The 11045-nt window shown below is 32.8% G+C and overlaps 1 protein-coding gene across 1 annotated transcript in view; it reads left to right on the top strand.

The window, feature by feature from the left end:
• The window catches only part of LOC145297512 (ADP-ribosylation factor-like protein 4C), a 12449-nt gene extending 2664 nt beyond the window's left edge, over positions 1-9785 (top strand). The window contains exon 1 of the mRNA XM_080143412.1: positions 1-9785. This exon is cut by the window's left edge and continues 2664 nt beyond it. Coding sequence (XP_079999538.1) covers positions 902-1480 — 579 coding nt within the window. The 5' untranslated portion in view covers positions 1-901 and the 3' untranslated portion in view covers positions 1481-9785.
• Positions 9786-11045: the final 1260 nt, after the last annotated feature.

The raw sequence follows: 11045 nt of genomic DNA, 5'->3' as shown, positions 1-11045 counted from the left end.
CTAATTAACTATTGACCCTTTTTATTTTACCCCCCCCCCCCCCCCCACATACACAAGAACATTATCTTTGCCACTCATCTCCGGAGAGGGGAAAAAAAAAAAAAAAAAAAAGGAGCGAATAAAGAAGCCCCATCTCTCTCTCTCTCTCTCTCTCTCTCTCTCTCTCTCTCTCAATTCTAGTTTTCTGTGGACGTTACCGTTGTTGGAGGAAGGGATGATTATCGAAACAAGATTCATCACGTTTAATACCTGTTTAATCTCCGACCATTTCTTATCTAAAACGAACTTCCTTATGGAGCTCTACTCTCTTATTATTAAATAAGTGTTCCACTGTAATGTCTGCAATCGAAAAGCTTCGATCTTACACAATAAAAAAGAAAAAAAAACACCATGGCTACAAATGAAACCTTTTCATTTCGCAAACTGACAACGACATTTCATAGAAATCTGTGTACGACCTAAATTATTAAAATATATATAACGAAAAAAAATATATATACATACGTGTATATTCAAACGTCAGTACGTCATTATTTACCTGCGTGTGGACCCTTTTAGTCGTGGGTGCCCCTCCCCTCTCCTCACTTTATATCTGTATTCTGAAAAGGACAACCAAAATTGCTGTAATTTCTATAATTTGCAGACATTTTCGGTTTTAGTGTCTCAAAATAGTCGCAATATTTGTTCTGTTTAGTCAAATTATAACTAATTAACGCATACAGAAACTACATGAACATTAAAATAATTTATTTAAAGCTTTAAGCACACATTCAATTATATAAACCCCTTATAATATTTATTAATTTATTATCGTCACTCTGCAGTTTAATTCCCTTTTATCAAACAAATTCCGCACATAAACAAAAATAGTGTTGTTTTTCTTCCCCCTTCCAAAGTAAAAATGGGTAGCCACATGTCTTTGCTTGATGGCCCAAGCGTACAGTTGGCCATGCTAGGACTGGACTCTGCCGGCAAAACAACGGTTTTGTACCGGCTAAAATTCGACCAGTATACAAATCCCGTGCCCACGATTGGCTTCAACTACGAAAAGATCCGCATCAAATGTGGCAAGGCGAAAGGGGCAACGTTCTGCATTTGGGACGTGGGCGGCCGCGACAAAACGCGACCCCTGTGGAAGTCCTATACGAGGTCTGCCGATGGAATCGTGTTCGTCGTGGACAGCGTCAACCGCGAGAAACTAGAAGAAGCTCGGGTGGAACTTCTCCGGCTGTTGAGGGGGGCCGAGAGCAGTAGTCTACCGGTGTTAATAATTGCAAACAAACAGGACCTGCCGGGTTCTATTAGCCCTGAGGAAATCGAGAAGTTCCTTGCGCTAAACGAAATTTCTCACGGTCTGCTCTGGCACGTCCAGCCGGCCTGCGCCGTCACGGGCGAGGGACTTGTCGAAGCCATGGACGCCATGTACGAGATGATTGATAAGAAGAAAAAGATGAACAAAATGGCCAAGAAGAAAAGATAACGCCATTATTGACATAAAAAAGGGTTTGAGAAAAATAGATGCTAAATTATGGGGTCTTTTCTAGATTACTGCCTCTTCCAAGAAATAATTATCAGTGGTTTAGGAGCGCAAATGAACCACGATAATTGACCCTTTTATATAAACTTTATACTTGCATTGAATGAGCATGTGATGGATTTCAATATTCTCGAAAATGGCCGAAACAGTTTACGATTTGAAATCCACCGTTTTTTATTTTTAAGCTTACACTAACCATAAGCATGCTTAGTGTCGTCTGTCTGATACATTTTTCGTGGTTTTCAAATAGTAAACCGCTTCGGTTATTTCCGGTACTGACTATTGATTCTTCGCTAATACTCGGAACTGACTCCGTAAATACTGAAATCCCCGGGATACCCATTCCTTACAAGCACAGATAATTCCTTGGTTTAAGAGCCAGAAAATACTTGCTACACGCCAATTTAAAGGTTTTAAAATCAATTTCGAGTTTTCCACAATCACAAAAATCCTTCAGCGGCAGTGCTATTTCTCTTTGCAAACATGTTAGACATGATTTTTACTGTGTATAAACCTGAACGTGATTTTAAACCTTTTAAATGCCTATTCGAAAAAGCTCGCTAGAGAATTAAAGTTTATAAAGTTTAGTATCTTGGTTCACTTTTGTCGGTATTTCTCGAAGCAGCCACTAATATCGAAAAGAACCGACATTACTTTCGAACTGATATTTTAAAAGCTAATCACATTGGAATTTAAGACGGTAAACGTCGTGTCGGACATATTTGTTCTCATTGTAGCATAAAAATATATAATGTATATAAAATAGTCCTGCTGCTGATTTTTTTTTCCACCATGGACGTGGGAAATTTGAAAGTGATTTTAAAACCTTTAAATTGGTGGACAAAAAAGTAATTTGTGGTTAGAATCAAATTTTGTAGACATAATTGGGTATTAATGGTTCATGTCTGTTCTTACGCAAAAGACGAAGCATTACTAGAATCCACTGTTCTAGAAAAGAACCAAAAATATGGTTAATTCGTACAATAGAAGTTCGGTTTCTTTTTGGGTACACATATGGCTTATACTTGATCTTTGTTTAGACACTTTAATTCTAATCAGAAATTCGCCAATTTAAACTCTCCCAAATCACTTTCGTTCGAATAATGAAGGCCATATCGTAAACAGTTTCCGACCATTTTTCTATTCCCCTATATAGCACACTTACCCTAAAGTGGCCCCCAGAACTTGATGACCCTAGGTACAAAAAAAAAAAAAATGGTTGTCACTGATTTATTGGTGACCATTGTATACTTCGAAGATGTTTCAAAGTCTTTAAAATGCTTACTCAATCGGAATTTCTGAATAGAATCAAAAATTAATAACAAAAATCAGGTATTAGTTTTTTCTTTTTCTTTAAAAAAAAAGAACATTTTGACAGCGCCACTATTGTATCAAAGAACCTCCAATTGAGTAACTTCCACTTGAACTGCAGGTGAGCTGATCTTTTTAATAATAATAAAGAGCAAATTACTGCAGATGGAGCGTTCATGCCTTTTAATTATTTAGAGGATAGGTTAAAAATATTTAAAAACAATTACCAAACCGCCATTGAAATGAACTCTAAATTGAACAACACGGGTTAAATTTGTACTTTTTTGAGGTAAAAGATACGTTTCTTTTAATATTATGCATACGTTTACGACCTTGTTATTTCTGGTTTGTGATGAAAATTCCAGATATTGCAAAAGTATTAATTAATAAGGATTAAGTTTAAAATTATAGTTTAACGAAATCTATTTTCACTAATAGTCTTCTTTTTTTTTTTTTTTAGTTTGTCTTTATCCATTAAAAATATTTTGTTTACTTCCCTAAAAGAAAATAGCGAAATATTAGTATGACTACATGTCTTGGCACTTTCGGCTGGGAGCAAAGTGTAGAAGCCATTCTGATATTACACTTAATCCTTACTGGCCTCGATTAGTGAGAAATCCTTTTAGACTGAGGCAATTTAAATTTTTGTCCTAATCCAGAGTATTCCTTTTTTACGGAGCTGGATTTTCTCTATATTAAAAAAAACAAAAAAACAAAACGATCCTCTGTCTAAGTTTGCCCTCGTGGAGAGGCAAGTATATGGAGACAGGATGATAATGATTCAAGATTTCTATTAAAAATAACAATTTTAAGATTGTTTTAATTTAAAGTGCATGTATAGAATCTGCTCTAAATATTCGCAAACATTTGCGACGGGGTTTGTTAAACTGCATTATTGGACTACTCTATTAGTAACACAGTATTTCTTTTTTTCAATGCTTAACATGGCCATATTTGGTGGAGGGTAAATATCAATGTCCTACCTCACTAAAATGGAATTGATTTTTCCCCATCGATTAGCAATGAATGAAGTAATACTTAAGATTATTTCTTGTTCAATTTGTCGGTAAGGATTCGGTGTTGTCAGCGTGTTTAACATACCAATATCAAACCACTCATCCAGAGCTAATATTTGCTGAAAACCACTTTCCACTTCACAATCCTCTAAAATGCTAATTTAACCTTTTTGAAAAAAAAAAAAAATCGGTGATTGTGCAGAATCCGCTCCCTAAAAATTAAAGAAAAATCTGTATGGTTGCATTATTGCATATGATTTTTAACTCGTGCCTGACAGAAAATATCCAACACGTAAATTGATTTATTATTTTATTTCCAAATAAGAAAATCAAATTTTGTGACTAAACGAACAGCGATGATATCGCAACCTCATCTTCAAAACAAAAAAGAGAACTGCAAATAATTTGCAAAATTTTAGTCATTCTTAACATGGGGGCAGTGCACTTATTGATCCGTGCTAAATGTTATTTAAAAAGCCATTCTTAAAATGGGGAGGATGTTTTGTACCTATTCTATACTTTAACCTTACAATTGAATAAAAAATATACCATAAAACTTTAATTAAACTTGGAAATATGATTTAAAAAATAGAGCGGATCAGTAAGTGCACTAGCACCGACATTAGAAAAATTTAAATATGCTTTAAAATGATTTTTATTTATGAAATGTAACTACTTGATCACTTTGCGTGTTTTTTTTTTTCTTTCTTTTAATATGGTATTTTCTTTCCGTCACAGGTACGTACAATATACATATTTTCGTTTATTTTTATGAAATATGAATTTTGAGCAAGCACAAAAAACTTTTCGGGATTGTTTATCGATTGAACACGAAATCTTCAGTTTATATAATGTTCTTTTACAAAAAATGTCCTCATCTTCCTAGCTGAAAATTCCGTAAAAAGTTTTTGTTAAATGTAACTTTGAGAGGCATTCGAACAATCAAGTTGGCGATTTTACATGAAATGTAAGCAGACCCCCCCCCCCTTTTGTTAAAATTTTTTAAGACACTCAAATGTTTCTTCGGTGTTTGTGCATTAGAATTGGATATAAAAAAATGCATTTTAAATAATATAAAAAACACTACTACGTATTGATGTGGCATGTCGAAATTAGTAAAAAAAAAAATACGAAAAATGATCAACAAGAATATCTGCTATAACTTTTTTTTTTTTTTTTTTTTTTACAAAACATCACTATTCTCGATCCACCATTTTCTAATTAAAATCGTGGAAGGGAGATAATTCAGTTTGTCATACAAAATTAACCGCAAAAGAAGAAACCAATAAAACTGCATCTTTCGATAACTTGTAATTATTTTTCTATTCGATCATTTTCCGTAATTTTTCGAATTTTTACTAATTTTGACATGGCACAGTACATGATTGTGCTTTTACTTAACATGAAAATTTTTTAATATTCGATTATAATGCACAAGCACTATTTCTTCCATCACGCAGTCCTTTTATAGGAAATAACGTTACGTATACAACTATTTTCCCAAATTCTTTGTTTTTCAATCATTGACAATAACCGTAACCCTAACACTAACCCTAAACATAACCCTAACAATAACTCACAACATTAGTACGTTATTCCTTAACGATCAAATGACACTAGTTATATTTAGTTGAGTAGTTATCAAAATGGCGTCCTTCATCCTTACTATTCGAAAAATAATTGTTTACTTTCAAAGTTGAAATAATTGTGTGCGACAATTTGGTTCTGCACAGCGTAAACTTATGGCTTGTTCATAGTCGGAAATAGTAGTCGCTGCATACGGAATATTATCGTTATGTATACAGCACTTATATACGAAGTCATATATTTTGTTCTTTTTGTTCACCAATAAACTGGATCCGAAGTTAATATTACAAGCATCAACATTTGGTTGATCAAATCGGCAGTTCCCCCCCCCCCACACACACACACACACTCACACGACAAAACATTTACCGGTACTTGTGCATTTTCGGTTTGGAGTACGATTTTTTTGTCTTCAGTTTTTGAAGAATTCCTCGTGGAACAAGAGGAGACAATTGAAAGCATACAAATTTTAGCATGACTTATTGGTAAAAGCAAAGCAAATTAACAATCATAAAGAACAGAATCTAAACATGTATTAAAGTTTAAAAAATTGTTTTATGAAATAATTAGAATTTCGAAACAAATTACAAGTATTTTTAAAAAGTTATATGAAAATGTAATTTACGACTTAAAATAAAAACGAACCTTTTTGATAACGTAAAACATTTTTTTAAACCACTTTTTAATGAATAATTTCTCAAAGAAATTTTTGGAATGAATGAAAGTGGATATTATATGAAACTGTAAATTCTTTTTAAAAAAAAACAAACAAGCAAAAAATAACTTTTTACAATTTGAATTTTCGTAATCAATTAAAATAATCGTTAAAAGTTATAACCTTTAAGAACTTCTGGAATTATCTCCCCTTGTTCCGTGCTTATTTATTTTCAAAAAAGAAAAAAATATATCTTCCAAATCTAAAATGCATACGTGCCAAATTACTTAAAAAAAATTTTTTTTTTAAACAAAAAAAAAAAGAAAAACTGCAACAGTATTCATTGTAACAAAAAAGTTTATTTGTTATTTTAAAAGGAAAGACATATTTAACACCTCCATGAATCTTTTTATATCTTTTAAAGAAAAAACTATTTTTGAGATGTTATTGTAATTGTATTTTTTAAAGTTTTCTTTTTTGGAGTCTGTATATCTTATTTTTCGGAAAGAATGTATCCCCGTATCCTCGCCCGATATATATATATATATTTTTAAATTTTTATTCCCCCTTTCTTATATTTTACTTTCCTTAATTTTTAAAAAAATATTTATGTTCATTTTCATCAACATGTTTACAGTTCAGTGTTTATTATTTGTAATTGTAAATTTTTAATTTAATTTCCTTAAATGTACATTTTTACTCTTATTTATTTATATTTATTTTATTTTTGAAAGACATAGAGAAGAAAATAATATTTAATGTTATATAATTGCACAATTATGTGGTTCTGATTTCTGTTGAACTTTAAAAATTTAGAACTCTTTAAAAAAAAATGTTTGTTTTTTTTTTCGCTCCAATCATGAAACATTGCTCATTGAATTACATTTTAAACAGCCAAATTGTACATTTTTGCTTCAGAAGAAGAAGAAAAAAAAAAAAAAAAAAGAAAATCACATGAAATTATTTTTGTTGGCTGTAAAAAAAAAATGCATTTGCTGAAAACCTGGAGAAGTTATTAATATCTGCGTTCAGAATGTGATTGTGGGGGCAGGTAAAAAATGATTATTTATGAAATGCGTATTATTTTAATTATTCGAACTAGTGTCATCATCTTGAGGGTTATTTTAACGTTTCTGTCGATACAACCTCCGACCTTCTTCAGGTGTCTCTTCGTCGAACTGCAGAATCTTTCTATCAGACTCGGTATTATGCACGGAATTTCGAACATGTGTAATATGCTTTCATTTCGCCAACCATAGCCCGCTAAAAGGACTTAAGTAATTCGCAATTGTATTCTGAGCATCGTCCACCCTGAGGATTGAACCTTGAATCTTTAGAAGAGTGTCACTTACAACTGAATTTTACGAAATACTTTCTTTGTTACGCCACAGATCTTTGCAGACAATTCTAATATGAATGGAACCATGGCGTGCGGATAAAATACTAATTTAAAATTAAATTGCAAATGACACTCTTCTGGAGATTAAAGGTTCAATTCTCAGGAATAGCTATACTCCAACAACGGTTGTGAATTACTTAGGTCTTCTATCCGGTCATGGCTGATGAAACGAGAGTATGTTATCCCGTCGATTAAACAAAGGGTTCTCTGAATTTCCGCGCGGACTCCCGAGTTCAATAGGAAAATTCCACAGTTCAAAATACACCCGTAGAAGATCGCAGGTTACGTTGGTCGAAACGCCGTTAAAATAAAACCAAGATGAGGACAATAATCCGAATAATCGAAATAACATGAATTATCAATCCTCATCTCAAAAATTCTGAAATATATTTATGAAATGTTGTAAAAAAAAATATTATATAATTGAAATAGAAATCAGCTGGTCTGGTATTCACTATATAGATATTTGGAAAGACTTTTTACATAACCTGGAGATTATTATATATAATGTGTGTATATATGTAGAAAAAAGGGGGATATGATATAAATAACGACTGGAAAATTCCACTCGTGTAAAATAAACTTTATTTAATTTATATGATGTTTCGGTTTACTTTTATGCGTTTTAGAAAAATAAAAAATTCTGGTGACACGAGAATCGTAATCAATGTCCATAATCGATTTCGTTTCAACGATTCCCATTGTCTTTCGTTCTCCTAAATCAAAAGACAATAAATGTTGTTGTTTTTTTTTAAATTTATTTAATGTACATATGTTTTTCATTCTCCTCTTCTATGTTATAATTTGGGATGACCCTAAAAATTTGGTCCCTAATCTCGATGGCAATATGCTTTTTATTAAGGGAGGGATAAACAAAAGTTTTAAAATGCTTTCACTCCTATGACCCTTTATTATTTATTCAAAGCCAGCAATTTTTTGGCTAACAAACATTTCAAAATTGAAAATGCCTTCGTCTTCTGATTTTCTCAGTTTCTTCATGAGTATTTCACGAAATCTTATTGTAATAACCACGAAAGTAAAACTGCAAGACTTTTTTTTTTTAAATAAAATTGATAAATTGTCCCCAAATGACCCCCAAACATTTTTTTTCTTCAAATATCTAGTTTTCTACAGTACCGTTTGCTCTAAATCTACTAAAAAAACTAGAAATAACGTTTATTAATATGAAAAAGTATGGTTACTTAGTGACGTCGTTTTTTTTATCCATATAAAAATAAACTACCGGTTTCCAGAAATATCTAAGCATATACCCTTTAGTTTACATACAAATCTAATAAGTTGTTACTATTAGATGTTAATATTATTCAAGTAATGATAATCGCAGGGGGAGACAACTCTTGTTTTGTTTTTCTTTGATATATTACATATCTGAAGAAAGTGTTTGTGTGTGTGTGTGTGTGTGTGTGTATATATATTATTACTATAAACAAATTTACATGGTCGCAACACTGGGAATACTAATGTTTCAGACAAATGGCCGGTTAAAACTAGAAGTCCTCGTCAGACAACTTAATAAATGGTTGCTTTCAGTAGAAGAAACCAATTCGAACTATTAGCATGTCCACTAACAACCACGTAAATTTGTTTGTATTAATAATGATATAATTTGCTCTTCTTTTATTGAGCACTCTTAATAACCTCGTTAAATTCAGTAGGCATTATTCTTGAATACCTTTAACCTGATATATAAATTCTTGTACCGAAACGTCATAAAAATTGAATGTTAAGTGGGTGTTCCCAGTCATTATTGATATCCGAGATAATATTATAATCTCTGCAATTTGCTATACTTGTGTAATAATTTGTGTGAGCTAGAGGCAGGGATGTTTGATATTTTTTAATGCCTGCTACAAGCAATTCTAGTCAGTGAAATCAAAATAATATTGGAAATGTGGTTCCCAAAAACCCACAATGGCCCTGTCCTCAATAATCTGAGCAGTAATTTTGTTATTGCCATTAAAAAAAAAGATAACATTTTTTTTTTAATATAGCCTCAGAGATGGCGAACTTTTTGGAACAATAAATGGTAATTTATTTCTTCTTGTGGAGAACTTTGTTGAAAGCTACACCCTCTCCCACTCACAATAGACAAAACCTGGTCCTGGTCATGTGTACAGACACTACAAACATCTTTCATGAACTTTCTTTTTTCAAGCATTTCTCATGTTTGATCCAACCTGAACTGTAATTACCTAATAACCGTAATTAATAAATACAGAAAAAATGGTTTTATGGCTAAGTTATTTCAAGTGAAGTTTACACACGTGTTTATTGACTTTGTTTATTATTTGAAATTTTTTTTTTCTGTTTTAATTGCAAATCTATTTTCAATTCCGGGAAAACATCAACAGGTGTTCTTATGATGCAGCAATTCAGATGTGATTCGTAACATTTGTCACGGTACATGTTTTGTTTTGCTTTTCATAAATTCAGGTCATCATCATCTATAATATAAATCTCACCTGTTTGTTTAAATGTATGTTTGCATGTCTGCCTAAAACTTTCGACAGAGGGGATGGATTCACACGAGATCTGCATCATTTTGAAGCTCGGGCAACATATCGAAAAATTGGCCGAAGACATTAATTCCTTCTCCCTCAACTTTTCTGCAAAGAGGAATCGAGTTTTTGCGAGCCATTTTTGCAAGTCACGGTATCGGTTGGATTGACATGGCCTAATTTTAACGTTCCGAACTTCCGGTCACGTCATGGAGTAGCGGTAAGACGTCAGATTTTCTTTCACTTTCTTTTCCGCCTCCGTGTCTCTGATCCGAGCCTGCCTACTCCCACTTTTTTTTTTTTTTGCTCAACACGCACCTCCAAACTCGGGAAACGCTGGACAAGGCCGGACACCCAGGCTAGTTATCCTATAAATCCAAATATTCTATTGTTGACATTGGTATCCTCGATATTTTTCTAGACAGAATTTTTTTCTTGAAAAACATCAAGTACTTACGGGGGGATCACATGAAGGTTGCCAGTGAAGTGAAAGTGATTTTTCGTGGAACGAACTGGATTCGAAGTTGGGAGACTGATCGTCAGTCCGTGTGATTAACCACTGAACTACCGTCACCTCTCATAGATTCAGATGCTCACAGCAGGGACCGCATAAATGTTATCACATTCAAAGTGAAAATTGTACAGTTAAACAGGATTCGAACACTGCACGCCGAGTTGTCAACACTGCCGCTTATCACAATTTGCGATAAAAATATTGTTTACCTAAGTCAGCAAGACAGACCAGCGAAAATGCAATTATAGACTTTTTCGTGATAAATTGGTGAAAATGTAATTTGGAACTTTAATGCGACAGAATGACAAAAGTGCCATTGCAAACGTCAGCAATAAAAGACCAAGGACAATTCTTTTTCTAATGTAACCATGCTAGGTAAACGTTAAAGATCGCGGCCAGTAGAGAATGCAAGAAAATTCGAGTTTTATTTTTAGGTAAACACGATATCGACTGAGTTAAATTTGGTGGTCATTTTGTTTTGATATATTCACATAATGTTGAAACATT

The sequence above is a fragment of the Euprymna scolopes genome, chromosome 18 (assembly GCF_053919585.1).
Source record: "Euprymna scolopes isolate OS-2025 chromosome 18, ASM5391958v1, whole genome shotgun sequence".
Classification (NCBI taxonomy): Eukaryota; Metazoa; Mollusca; class Cephalopoda; order Sepiida; family Sepiolidae; genus Euprymna; species Euprymna scolopes.
This window is presented reverse-complemented; position numbering and strand designations above follow the sequence as displayed.